At 31.8% G+C, this 15414-nt stretch overlaps 1 protein-coding gene and 1 long non-coding RNA gene across 5 annotated transcripts in view; one reads left to right on the top strand and one right to left on the bottom strand.

The window, feature by feature from the left end:
* Positions 1 to 15414, top strand: part of LOC121131300 (two pore potassium channel protein sup-9-like) — a 194708-nt gene that overhangs the window by 15098 nt on the left and 164196 nt on the right. The window contains exon 2 of one of the 4 annotated variants that reach the window (XM_071893845.1): positions 9315 to 9626. The exons of the other annotated variants lie outside the window; for them this stretch is intronic. Within the exon in view, the coding sequence (XP_071749946.1) occupies positions 9500 to 9626 (127 nt within the window). The 5' untranslated portion in view covers positions 9315 to 9499. The remainder of the gene's footprint in view (positions 1 to 9314; positions 9627 to 15414) is intronic. 4 annotated transcript variants of the gene reach the window in all.
* Positions 6643 to 8986, bottom strand: LOC121124501 (uncharacterized). Its single transcript, XR_011784017.1, has 4 exons — positions 8809 to 8986; positions 8652 to 8758; positions 7305 to 8593; positions 6643 to 7242 (listed from the first exon to the last, which is right to left on the bottom strand). It is a non-coding gene; the product is annotated as an uncharacterized lncRNA (long non-coding RNA).

The following is a 15414-nucleotide window of genomic DNA, read 5'->3' as shown; positions in this document are numbered from 1 at the left end:
ATTCAAATGTTTGAAGTATGGGAGGAGGGTTGTGTTAATTTAATGAAAATGAGCAAATTTAATTTTAGTCAAACATTTCTAGTGACTGTTTGTTTAAAAAAAATGTCTGCTAAAACCTTCCCCCTACTCCGAAAATTACTTTTTCAACCATGAATGCGTTTTTTTGATCGATTTTCAAAATAATACAATAAGAAGAAACTCGCAAATATGTCGTTATCATGAAAGCCCTTCAATGCTTAAAGAAATAGTTAAACAATATTTTAAGTTAAAAAAGTATAGTTTTAAGGTAAGAGCTCACAGAAAAAATAAACTTCTTCAAATTTTTTATATTAACGTGTGTTCTAGGGAGTCCCATATTTAGGGTGACCTATTAATTAGATTTCTTGTTGTATTTTGATGGATAAGTAATGTTGGTAAAGTTTCAAAGAGCGTTTTTTTTACCTCTATAGCCACTTTGAATTTACTTTTTTTAACAACATTCTCTATTTGTAAAGGGATTCAGAAGTTTCAACTTTAAAGTTATGTTGTTGAATTTCAAAACTTTCATTAAAGTTCCTTTATTCAAGTGATACATAGGAATATAATCAATATTTTTCATTTCGAAAAGAAAAAAAATTGTAGCCCAACGAACTAATTCGGATACTCAAATAATCCAAAACACTGTATTGACTTCCAACACGAATAAAAAAGTATCAGGCCTATATTTTGTTGCAAGTAGCTAAAGTAATAGAAATTACTGTTATGTGGAGTCTCAAAATCAAATAAACACATGATTGGACAACAGATAATGAGGAAAAACAGTTTATGAAGTAAGAGAAGAAATAAAAAATAAATTTCATTAAAGAAATAATTAAATATTACTTAATATTATATAATATGGAAATACTACATATAATGTATATAAAATATTCATTATGGTTGAAGAAAATTGATGGAGTATTCGTGAAAGAAGTTTTTAAACCTTTCAAGAATTAAAAAAAAAAACAGGACTTGATGAACTTGCCCCAATAATTTTTAAGAATTTGTCAGACGAATATTATAATAGAACAGCGTTTTTATACCAATTATCCTTGAAGTTTTCTTATATTCCCAAAATATGCAGTGAAGCTAAAGTTTTGTTTTTACCAAAACCAAATAAAGAGGATTATTCAAACCCCAAAGCATTTCGACCCATAACATTGGCAAACACAATTGTCAAAGGAATTGAGATAATCATTTATTGGCATATCGAATCCTTAAAACTAAAGGTTCAAATGACCAATCAGTTTGGGTTTCAAAGAGGGAAATCAAATGATTCTGCTATTGCCAAATTAGTAGATAGAGCAGAGAGTGCCGTCCTCAACAAAAAACATGCTATTGTTGCTCTCTTTGACATTGAAGGAGCATTTGACAACCTCCCATACGACATAATTGAAAAACATTTGGAACGAAATAGTAATTACTTTTCCTCAATTAAATGGTACAAACATTTTTTATATAAATCTTTTGTACACAAAAGGGAATAAATATGTATTTCAGTCCCACCGAGTACTGTCCTCAGGGAGGGATTCTTTCCCCATTTGTATGAAATTGTACAATTTAGGATTTAATTAGGTCTGAGCCAGGTCCATTGTTTACAATTGGATTTGCTGATGACATAGCCTTTATTATCACTCTATGGCTGGTATAATCCAAACACGAGTAAATGAAATGACACATCAAGTCTCTGAAATTCGCCTTAAATTTTAGTGTGTCAAAAACAAAAGGAATGGTATGCAGTCTAGCTTGCAAAGTGATATACCAAAATATTAAAATCAATGAGAGAACAATAGAATGGGTAGAGCGATATAAATATCTTGGAGTTATTATATACTTCTGACTTAGATGGGCAGCCCATGTTTAATATATTATACAAAAAACCAAAAAAGTTTTATTAGCAGTCAAGAATTTGATTGGCCAAAAGTGTGGCTTTTGGCCTTACCATATTCAATGGATTCGGAATGCCTGCCTGGGGCCTGTTATTTGTTATGGAGCAGGGATATGGGCACCTCGAGTTATTGAGGTAGACCTTTTTATCCAAAGGATCAGGATAATTAATAGGCTTGCATTTCCTTTGATGTGTCGAGCAATGAGGTCTACTCCTGCAAAAGCCATGGAAATTATATTCAAAATGGAACCACTACATTTAATTATAAAAATAATGCACTTAGGGCAAAACTAAGAACTATGGATGATGTTCCAATACCGTGGATGACCCACTCCAGATCTAAAGGAGCGGCAGAAATACTCCAAAAAGAATTAAGAGTATGCTTCAGCAAATTTAGTGTACCCATAAAAAAGACATTTCATAAAGCTTATTCTCTAAAAATGAGACACTCTTGGATCTGCATTGCCTGAATGTCTTCACAGATGGATCGAAGATTGCGGACAAAGTTGGTTATGAAGGGTCATAGGAGACGAATGTTTCTTCGATGGATACGGAAATATGAGCTGGTTTTATGATGCCCTAAATGATATGGATGAATACCTCAAATCCCCTGTCATTCTTCACGTTGACAGTATGGCAGCTATTGAATGCTTAGAAAGGAAAAGAGGGTCCTTCACAGAACAACAACGATGTTTTTTAGAAGAGATTGGAATTTCAAAACGACCCATAAGTATAAAATGGGTAAGGGGTCATGACAGCAACACTGGGAACGAATTTGTGGATGCCCTGGCTAAAATTGGATGCCAAATGACTAATCAATCGCATGTAGAAGTTCCACAGACAAAGTTGGAGATAGAAATTAAAAAATTAGTAACCGCCAAATGGGAACAGGAATGAGAGATTTATCCAAGTTGCCGTCAAACGAAACGGTTCTTTACAAGTCCTTATCATGGATGGAAATTGCAATCACATAGTAGAACATTTCTCAAAAAATTTGTGAGCTTTGTTTCTGGCCATATTCCAATAAAAATGCATCTTAAAAAATGGATTAGTCGATGAGGACTCATGCTGACTATGTAAAGAAGGATCAGAGTCTCCTATCCATTTCCTGACAGAATGTGACGCTCTTGCCAGGGCAAGAAGAAGCCAGTGGGAAAATTGTGAGGACGTTCCTTGGAGTAAAAGTGATATACAAAGTTTCATCAAAATTCTCTCGGGCACTAAACACGTTTTTCAAGACGATGGCTGCTTGTTACCTCCACGATAAAAAACTGTTTCATTTATTTATTTTATTTTTTAACCAAATATTATTTACCTTCATTTTTGCATACTTTATTATATTTTGTTTTTATGGATTGTCGATATGTTTATTGTCTGTGTGTTTTATTAATGTGTACAAGATGATTAAAACGTTTAGCTGAAATATATCCCACCTCAAGGGTATATGCATCACGGGTTGCTGCATTAAATTGCAGTTTCCGTGACCCATGTAGGGTGCCGTGTGTTTATGCTCCTTGGGAAATAACAATGGGAAAAAAGGCACTTCATCTTGAAAATCCGTAAGTGCTAAATATTTAACATAACTATGCAAATTTAATTATGCAGCTAATAAGGGGCTCTATCTTTTAAATTAGCACGTTCAAAAAATTTGTTATCCTATATTAATTGTAACAAAAGTTTAGTTGTAAATTGTAGCAATATAATATGCAATTATGCATATAAGCTAATAAGTGGCACCATCTTTAATTAAATCGCCAAATAATTTGCAAATATTAGCAATATTTTACTTAATGAATTTAGTCAAAAATTTATTGTAAATTGTAATTATGTAAATCCACAAACTGACCTAAACAAAGTCAATAGCAGCCAATAATTACTTTTAGCAAATTATTTTTCAAATATTTAACCTAAATATGCAAATTTAATTTAGTCAAAAATTTATTATTGAAAAGTTTATTTTACCAATATAATTCCAACGAACTGACCTGCATCCCAAAAAATATTTAAATAATAAGAGATTAGTTTAAATAACCTGATTGTCATGGGGAAGCTGTATTTTATAGCAAATATTAATTTGCCTGCCGTTCATTGACTTGGTACACACTATAAGGCCGGAATGAGCTCTATGAATTGAAAATTTTCCTCTCTTTACAATTCTAGGATGCTTTTATGCTGATATCATTTGATTACATAAACCTTTTACTGGCTTTTTTTAATGCAAATGAATAGATATACCAAAAATTTAACATTTTTGCAATCAGTGGACAACAACATTGAATTCAACCAAAAAACTGCTTTATTTCTCAACCAATTTTGATATTCAAATGGCTAAAATTTACGTTGGTTTATGAATGATACATTTTGATTTGGTTCTCAGATCTGTTTGGTCAAAGTTACATAGGTCAAATTATAAAAAGATAGTTAGATATTTAGGATTTTCAACTTTGATTAAATTATATCATGTTGATTTTGCCAATTATTTGCTAATTTGTATAATATTGATACAATTTATAACTAAACATTTGACTAAATTAATATATGATGTCCCAAATTATATGGTGTAACACTTATTAGCATGTGCAAATTTTGAAAATGGAGCTTCTTATTATATACTAAATTAAATTTGCATATTTAGGTTAAATATTTAAAAAATAATTTGCTAAAAATCATTGCTTCTATTGACTTTGTTTAGGTTAGTTCGTGGAGTTATTCCTATATAGTTAAATTAACTTTTGATTTATAAATTTTTGACTAAATTAATTTAGTATTGTAAATTATTTTCTGTGAAAATATGGCAAATTATTTGCATATGCAAATTGGGGATGGAGACTCTTATTAACTGCTAAATTAAATTTGCATATTTAGGTTAAATATTTGAAAAATAATTTGCAAAAAATTCTTATTTGCTACTATTGACTTTGTTTAGGTCAGGTCGTGGTTTTATGTTTGGTTAAATTAACTTTTGAATAATAAATTTTTGAATAAATTAATTTAGTATAATATTTATATAATTATAAAGATGGATTCCCTTATTAGCTGCAAAATTAAATTTGCATATTTGTGCTAAATATTTGAAAGATATTAAGCATGTACGAATTTTCAAGATGAATCCCCTTATTAAAGGCTAAATTAAATTTACATATTTAGGTTAAATATTGGAAAAAATTTTAACATGTGCGAATATTTTAGATAGGTATTTAACTAATTTGCATAATATTGGTACAATTTACAAATAAACATTTACCTAAAATAATTTATGATGTGTAAATTATATCTTGCAAAACTTATTAGCATGTGCAATTTTAAAGATTGAGTTTATTAGCTAGTACTTATATATATATGTATAATAAAAGTAATGAATGTTCGTATTTTCAAAAAGATAACCAAGGTTGTGCGTCGATAGACGCCGAAACTAGCTGATGTATGCATATAGCCCGTAAAATCAATATTGTAGACCATGAAATTTGTCTAATATTGCTAAAATTTACAAATCTTTTGCATAAAATCCTTATTGGAGTTATACCTATATGGTTAAATTAACTTTTGAATAATAAATTTTTGACTAAATTAATTTATTAAAACATTGCTAATATATGCAAATTATTTCGCGATTTAATCAAAGATGGCGCCACTTATTAGCTTATTTGTATAATATTGGTACAATTTATAACTTATCTTTTGACTAAATTAATTGATTATGTGCAAATAATACCGTGCGACACTTATTAGCATGTGTAAATTTTAAAAATGGAGCCCTAATTAGCTGTTAGTATTCTATAATAATAATAAGTATATATATATGTATAGACAAGGGGGCGGGGGGGAAGGGACAAGTGAATTATTTATGCCTTCTATAAAAATCTTATTTTTCAAGATATTTGTATTTTTTTTAATTAAAAAAAAAAAAAGAATATGGGTCAACTTATATAAAAATGCTGAATTTACGGATTGTTTTTCATTTTTCCGAGAAAAAAGGACTTATAATTTAAAAAAAAAATATTGTGTTAAAAACTTCAATGAACATACTGACATATTTACATCAAAAAAATTCTAGAAGAAAAGTCCTTTTTTTATTAAAAAAATGGCCAATTTGAAAATTTGCGAAGAAAATTGCCAAAAACTATAAATTAGCAAAAAAAAAGTGCAAAACGATGCAAACATCCCTTATTTTCAATTAAAAGTGCAACACTTTTATACCACTATTTTTTTCGTATCTGCAAAAACAAAAAAGTTATGACAAATAATACTGGCGAAAATTATAAACCACTATAACTGATTCAGTATTGCGAATTTTGCAAAATGTTCCGGAAATTTATAATATTATATTTGTTAAATATTTAACCTAAATATGCAAATATTGAAGTCAAGTGTAGCGTAGAAGTCATGTAAATATCCGCCGGTGGAATGATATCCGAAATTAATTGAGGATTCAATGATGCGATGCAATTCTTTAATAATTAGGGTTGGGGGAATCGTGTTTTGCGCAAGCGCGCCCGCAAATACAACTTCAACTATCTGGTTCCTCTGTTTTCTTTCGCACATAAATAAACCTTTATTCATAAATCATACTTGATGGCCGATGGGTAATTTCGAACATACTTATAAAGATATCTCAATTATGATGTTTTTAACATTACAACTTATCTGAAAGGTTACTACATATAGAAGCTTTCCTTCACCAAAATATAGCTTTACTTGGTACTATTTAATCAAAATAATATCATCAAGAAAATGTCTTAATGTTAGTTATAATTTATTGTATGATACAAATAGCATTAAATATTAATTGTCATAATATAAAACTTTGGTATGTAAGTATAGAGAAGCACAATAAAGATTATTTGATAATGCAAATAAAATATGAGAAGTATATATCAATGGAGAATAGTAGAAACGGCAAAGAATAATCAAAATAGTCTAAATGATTTAGTATCAAAGGGTGTTAACACAAATACAAATTCATGTGGATTCAATATATATCGAAGAAGTCAAAGTTGTTGGAGATTGTGGAACAAGAGCCAAGAAAGATTGTGTAGACAGTGTGGTTTCCAATTTCCTCATAAGAATAGGAAAGTTTGCCTTGCAAAAAGCGTCGAATGCACGAGATGTGGTAAGAGAGGCCATTATGCAAGAGTATGCAGGTGTCTAAAAGAAAACTCTATTTCGATCATCAACAGGGAAGAGGGATTGTTGTATATTATTATAATATATTATAAATGTTTGTGCAAGACAAAATATATTGATAGTTAGAGAACATCAAACCCATCATTACAGGAAGTGTACTTATAACTTCTTAGTGACCACCATAGGATGAATGGATAACTTTGGCACGAAATCTAAAGAATAGAAATGAGGCAATAAAGTAACAAATTATTTAAAAAATATTGTCAATATTTACGCGTTGACAATTAAATGATAACAAAACATTCATTCCATTCATCCAACAATTCCCTCAATTTCTTAGTTCTTAGTTTGGACCTCTTTTTCGTCTGATGAGATTCATCATACTAAAGACTCTCTCAGCATCACAATTGACAATTGGAGTATTTTTGTATACAAGGTTTTCACTGGTTGAGAGTTTCTTTAGTTTTGTGAAGCCAGGGTTCTTTTGAAGCACTTCTTTTAACTTGGTTTGAACGGATCTTCCTTCAAATCTTGAGTCAGATTTTCTACTATGGTTAGGCTGGTAAGAAGAGGTAATCTTTCCTCAAGTGCAGTTATTGCCAAAGATATTTGATGAAAATTTTCCTGCATAAATACGACTTCTTCTCTTAAGGAATCATTATTAATTACTTCTTGTGTTCTTCTGGTTGCTGCCAAATCTTCATCAAGGCTGTTTAAATATTCTCTGAAGACGTCGAAGTGATGGTAGTAGTACTCCACTGCTTTTAAACAAGTTACCTATCTTGTTATAATTGGTGATGGAGGGAGGGGAATTTCGTAAAAAGCAGTTTATACTCTCTTTCTTCTTCCAGAATTCAAAAACATCTTCTTCACATTGGAAATAAGTTTGTTAGTTAGAGGAAACTTTTGTTGAACCATATCTGCAACTCTATGTAATCCATGAGCAATACATGTAAAGTAAATCAATTCCGGGATTTTTTTCGAATATCCTGCTTAGAGACAATACGATGCGGCATCAGTGATGAAAACTTTAAGTCTACACGGGACAAAATCTTCTCCCAATAACTTATAAACTGAGTTTATGACGATGTTCTTTGCATTGTTTGCGTTTGCAATCTCAATATCAATCAAGTCAATTAGGTAAGGTCTCCCACAAAAATGTCTGTCTAAAGGGCAATCAAAGATGCCATCATTGACCTCCCTCGATGATCTCTTGTCTCATCTAGTGCAACGAAAATATCATTTTCTTCCACCTCTTCTTTCATTCTATTCAAAACTCCTTGACATACTTCCCCAAACCAAGTTGTTAACGACCCATCGACTTGGAGAAGTTTTCCAGTATATTTTTCAATAAACTTGGAGAAATTGAGATGATCCAGAACATTAAAAGGGATGTTACACAACACAAATAACTTTGCAACGTAAAAATTGAATGATTAACTGTTTAATTATCCTTCGTCTCCTTTAATCTTGTGTTTCTTGAAGACTTTTAAGTTGTTGATGTGATGGGAGGTTTTGAAGTGGCGGATTACTTGCTATAAAGAACGAGATGGGCACGACAAACTGCAAAAACTGCATGATATACTTTTATTTTCAAAATCATAATTCTACACATCAGTACCTCCCTTGTTAGAAACCCATGAAAAAAGGCTCGTTTTCTTCGGCATGATGATAATGCACGTGAGAGAGCAGTAAGGGGAAGTTGCTTTGGTGATGATTAGTACAATACTGAGGAAAATTTGTTTAGAAGATGTAAGGATACCAACGTGTTTTATTACTTTATTTATATAATCTCTTTCAACCAATCAAATTCGTTCTTTTTCAACCATTCCAATAACCCTAATTATTACCTCAATAAATAAATACGACTATGTTTGTTATGAGAATAATACTATTTTATTGAATACAAATAAGCAAATTAGACTTCCTCCCTGCTTTAGCTACAAAATAGCACTCACTGAGAAAGAGGGATTAATATATTTATTCACAGTGAGGAACTCCTTTGGTGGTGTGCATTAATAGCGCGCCATGTTAGAACTCTTTCTCTCTTTTGGCGCTAATAGACAAAAGGAGAAAATTGGACAAGTTTAAATTTGCAACAATTATTAGACAAGTTAAAACTTGTATTTATTAAGATGCTAATGTTTGTACAATGCAAATTGCAATATTATGCTAAAATGATAGATATATATTTTCTACCTTTCTTGATTTTGGTTAAAAAAATTTATGGTGACGTACCATATGTGTAGAGTCAAATTTAATTGTATATTTACTTTTCTTTCAGGAACAAAGACAAAGGAAAACAGCACTTCCCTTCTCTGGATCCCCAATCTCAACAAAGGAAGGACTAGAAAAATGAATCCAGTTCTTTTTTCAGTATTTACAAGAGTGGTTTCATTCAGTGGGGACTATGGAGATAAATCTTCCAGGTGTGATATTTCCCTCAATTTCATCCCCTAGGTCCCTAATATGAAGAAGCAAAACGTCCGGACTCTCAGTCTTATCGTCTGTACATTCACTTATCTTCTAATGGGGGCTGCCATTTTTGACTCCATTGAATCGGAAGATGAGCAGAAACAAAAGGAAGCGTTAGAAAGTAAGATAATATTTTTTTTTAAACTCGTTTATTTCATTCTAGTGGGAGTACCCAGAATAGCTGAAACTGTCCACAAACGACAGACTTTGCTTTATTAATACATATATGTATTCCACCTTTTCTTTTCTTTTTTTAATACAACCCACTGAGTTTTAGCTACAAACGATCTTTGCTACACTGTTATTTCTTCGATCATGTAGCCACGTAGTTCTAAGATATAAGGTTGGGGAAAAAGTAATTTCGTATTTTCTGCCCCTTTTTTAAACTAAGTATATCTTGTTCATTATTGGTCTCATCGGATCATGCGATAACGTGTTGAAGAGGTGCGAGTACGAACTACAAATGTTTTTTTACAGTATTGCACTTGGTCGGTCAGGTCGTGAATTATCGTGCTTCGAGTGTGGAGGTCTCTAAGGAACACTTTCGCCATATTTTAAATTTTTACTACCTGAAAAGGAAAAACCCATCGAAAGCGACCAAGAAAATTTGCAATATATGCAAGGACGATACTCTTTTGGTTCGTGTTTTACAACAGGGGTTCAATCGATTTTTCCCCGCTCAATACTGCCCTATACTTTAAACAACTTGACTGTTTGAAGAAATTTGCGATCGAAAAAAAGCGGCCAGAATTGGGGAATAGGAGACAACAAGATAACACTAGGCCACATACATCTTTGATGACGCGCTAGGAGTTCCAGGAACCCGGATGGGAAGTTCTTATGCGTCCACCTTACAGGTAGGATTTGGAACCAAGTGACTACCACCTGCTCCTGTCTATGGCCAACACGCTTGGGGGTACAAATTTGGTCTCTATAGAGGCCCTGTGAAAATTGGTTGACGGAGTTTTTGCGACTAAGGACAAGGACTTCTACGAGAAGGCCATTAAGAAGTTGGATTCTCGTTGGCGACAAGTTATTGAACAGAATAGGGCATACTTGGCTTAAATTGAATGATTGTAACACTTCTTATGAAGCACTGAAATAAATCAAAAAATACGGAATTACCTTCTCCCTAACCTATTATTATGTTCACATTCAAAAATGAGGCCTCCACCGACCACTTTTGCTTTATTACTTTAGATAAGTCCAATTATTAATTTAAGTATGTCACGGTGTTACCTTGCTAACACAAAAATACCTTATGTATTTTGTTGTTAGCTGTTGTTTTCTCTCGTCTGAATCGATACCTCATGGCTAAAGTTGATAATATTGTAAAGAAAAACGCGTGCAAGGAGAAGGGGGGAAAGACATATGGATATGGTATCATTGTTTGAAATACTGATGTGACTATCATCTGCCTGCTTTATTATGATTTTTGAGGGTATAACGAAAGTATTTATTAGCAAAATGTTTAATGAAGATATACTACTTATAATTGACTTCGACGTTTTTTATCCGTTAAAGTAGAGGCTTTAATTAAATATAATCTACATACTAAAAAATATACCATCATACATTTATGTTAAATATACAAAATTAAACAATTGGATTCATATAATTAATAACAATAAATTATATATACAGAATATTGAAATGATAGATTGATCCAAATAATATTTTCTTGTTCTGACATCGGAATCCAGTTAAATATGTCATAACTTTAGGTTGCAAGACACAAGCGAGACGTGGAGTTTAATCAAAAAGATAATCACTCCTCTTCTTCATGTGGAAGTTGCTATATACAATTGTGCACAGGATAGATATATCTCTACCGATGAGATCTAACTAATTATTAATAATAAAATAAATGTCAAAATCATAAAATTAGACAATAAATATACTAATAAAAAATGTTAGAAATAAATCCATCTTAAAGATTTAGAGCAAAAGCTAATTATGTAGTAATGTCCGGCGATATTACTCCTTATTAAGAGCATCAAAAAATATTTCCCCCCGTTATTTATGCTTATATAACAACATACTATTATCATGAAGGATATACACAATTGATAATTATAATGCTACACCCAATGTAACTACCCCGGTTGTTGTGACCATTTAAGCAGTTGTTTTTGCCTTTTATGAGTTATCTGAACACCATTTCTTGGAACCTATCAACCATAGCTAAGCCTTAAGTGATGAAAAAAGTAATATTTATTGACTATGTAATATTGGAAAACCTAATGATCATACCCAAGTCTTTAAGTGAAGAAACTAGTTTCAGACAAATTAGTTGCAAGCCATCCAAAGATACTACCCCCGTTGTTGTGACCATTTAAGCAGTTGTTTTTGCCATTTAATGAGTTGTGTATCATAATTCTGGATATGTTTAGCTAAAATAGATTCATATTATATTTAAAAAAATTTGAATACTTATTGTTAGATAATACAAAACTCAGAGTTCCATTTCGATATTAGTAAATACTTTTTACTGATAACTTGATCGTCATTTGGTGTGGATGACTCAAAACATTTTTATATGTATTTCTATAAATGACATCAGTACCAACATCCTCCATTAATTTAATGATGGTTCCTCGGGAAGGGAAGAATTTACCCGTGTATTTCTCCATAAATTTTTTGAACGTAGATGATTAGCAATGGATAAGGTTATATTACATGCAATAAGCATCTTTGTGAGATCCGAATTAAGGTCTGACTTGATGTATTCATCATTAACTTGATTTTTTAGATGAATATCCATGCTCTTGATATAAGATGAGGATAATGAGTGGCGTGTAATTCTAGACAGGGGACTAAAGGTACATTTATATCAACAAATCCCACAAACCATATGTTTTTCATCCGGTAAGTATTTTCCAAATTCCTGGGCCTCCATTTTCATAAATCCAGACAGAAGGCGACATTATTTTAGGCATTTTATTCAGTTCTCTATCGACTATCAGCATCTAATAGTATATTAATATTAAATAATAAAGGCGGGAATGATAACGTCATGATTGATAGAAGAAGATGTATATTATTTAATCAATGATGCCATAAGTATTTCTTCTCTTCTCCTCGCACGCTTTTCTATTCTTACCAAAATTATGACCCTTACTCATGGCTATCTCATAACAATTTAAAAAAAAAAAAAAAAAGAAGTAAAAAGTTATACTGTGCTTATGCTTCGCTACTTAAAAGTCAGGAATACAATTTCTAGTCCATCCCTCGTCGTAAACATATATGTATAACACATGGGCTGAAAAGTACTGGTCTTAACAAAGAAAACACGTTATCTTTTTCCTGTCCAAAATGGCTTCTTTTTTTGTAAATTATTTCTTTTTATTCACTTATGGAGCAAAGTCCCCATAACATTTTTCATGTCATTGCTTAGCTTGAACGGTATTTTTACCCATCAAGAAAAAGTTTAAAATTAAAACACGAAGTTGTTTTTGATTAATTGTTTTGGAAATAACAAAAGTAGTGTCACACTTAGCCCAATAACTTACAAACTAAAGCACAGATTGTCATGAAATTTTGACAATTGTCTTTTGAAGCTAGGTACTAATTGAAAATGAAGTCAATAAAAAAAATATTGTGCCATCTATGTGTGAATCCCGACACTTTTCAGCCCATTTATTTTATTATTTCTATGAATAAGTTTTGGCTATCATATAGATCATACTTTTAAGACAATATAGGTTGAGATCCCTTGTGTATGCTATTTAAGAACTGTGATGAAATACATTCAGTTTATGTTAGTAATTCTACGTGGCGTGTTCCTTCATTGGTGACACCGATTTTAACTCAAAATGTCTTCTACCCGTTTAAAGGGCCTTTCCCCTGAATGTGATTGCCCAAAACAGAGAGTCGAGCAAATTATCAAAAGTTATGAGTTAGTTTTCAATACTCATGGTCAACTAAAACGATGAAAGGAGGGCCCTTGCATCAAGTAATAGATGCTTTACACGGAAACAAAGCTCCATTGAAGAAACTTACGGTTTTCTACTCTACCAAGGTTGAATAATAATCCCAAAAGCTGCACGAAAAAAAAATCCTCGCAAGAATTCACCTTCAACACACGGGAATCACAAAGACACGTATAAACGCTCGTTAGTTATACTTCTGGCCTATAATGTCAAACGATATCAAACTTTTGGTATCGAGATGCTAAGAATACCCTTAAATATCTTCCATCTTATCCTTGAGAACCACAAATCCAAATCAATGCATCAAGACCGTTTGAATCAGTAAGTGTTTACCTCGGAAAACAAGAAGGTCAACATTACTTTATCTTCATTAACCGATACTCCGGATGGCCACTCATAAAGTCATTGAAAAAACTTGACATTGAGGCTGTGACATCCGTCCTTGATAACTGGTTCTTCGAATATGGAAAACCTATTAATATCCAATCTGATGATGGCCCTCAATACCTGGGAAAAGTTAACACAATGGTATAATTCTAAAGATATCGTCACCAATTACCATCGGTACATCATAGTGAAAGTAACGGTCATGCCGAATGTGCTGTTAGAGAAATGAAAAAAATACTTAGAAAAGCAAAAAATTTCAAGGAATTTCCCATCACACATAGGGAATGGCGTAAAATTCCATGCTTTGATGGCCTTAGCCCGGGGCAGTGGCTTTTTGGAAGACGTCAGAGAATAAAAGTGGTAGCATTAACACAAGCTTATGATCAAAAATCCGATTTTGAAATTTCAAAACATGAGACTCAGATAGAAGACTAAAGAAAAAGTCAAGAAATCTGTAGATCGAGCCTCACGTTCACTCAAGCAGTTACAACCTGGAAAAATTGTTCTCAATTCAGAATCCAGTAACAAAACGCTGGAAATTATTTTCAAAGATCGTCAAGCAACGCAGAAGCAGGTCCTATATCTTAGAAGCTAATGGATGACAATATATCCGCAACCGAAAGTACTTAAAAATATGCCATTAGTCAAATTCATCGGAGGTTTGAAAAGCCACTACCAAAGCGCGACTAACATGTATGTCATGATGTTATTACTCATCCATGATACAAAAAACTGGGGGAGATGATTGAACATGAAAGGTTTAGAGAATATTAATCGAATCATTTTTACGTTTTAATTCAATATGTTTTGTATTAAAAAGGTAAATATATGTCAGTCATAATATGTATTAAAAAGTGAAATCCTTCTTGTTAATATATATAAACCTAAAATAAAGTAATTATACGAACTAAATCATATTACATCATTTTTAAATACAAACATACTATTGTTCCCCTGTATTTATTGTTCAAATGTCATCAGCGGGCATGCTCTTTCCCATCCTTACCATATCATTTTTGACAACAATAAGAGAGTGATTTCTTTACAAGAATGGAATCCATTTTTTTCGACAACTCTACTGATTTGTGAGACTTAATGGAATGATTGTCAATAAAAAGGAAGCATTATCCAAAATGAAATGTATAAATCAAAACAATCGCAAACTAAGAGCTGTGCAATGCGAGTAATGACTGTAATAATATAGAGCGTTCATGTAAAGTCAGCGTTGATACTTGTTGATGTTGGGCCATTTTGCGCGCTTAAGAGACCAATTTTTATATCAATTAATACCTTTTTTGCATTAATGTTAAGGGAAATTGTGAATTATTGCCATGTCAAAATGGAACTGAGAAATAAAAAGATTTGAACCTTAATTTTTACTGGATGAGGTTTAGACGAAGAAGAAATATTCAAATTGAACTGTCGTTCGCTTAACTTTAATATTATTGTAAAAAATCTTTTGTCTTATTTTCTCTTCTTTTCTTTCTTCTCTCAACCTTATTATCTTCTTTAAAAAATGTGCAACTGTACATACCAACATGAACCGAGAATAGTTCTTAGAATTTTATGATGTTTATTTTTCGTTTTATA

This window comes from Lepeophtheirus salmonis, chromosome W (genome assembly GCF_016086655.4).
Source record: "Lepeophtheirus salmonis chromosome W, UVic_Lsal_1.4, whole genome shotgun sequence".
Lineage (NCBI taxonomy): Eukaryota > Metazoa > Arthropoda > Copepoda > Siphonostomatoida > Caligidae > Lepeophtheirus > Lepeophtheirus salmonis.
This window is presented reverse-complemented; position numbering and strand designations above follow the sequence as displayed.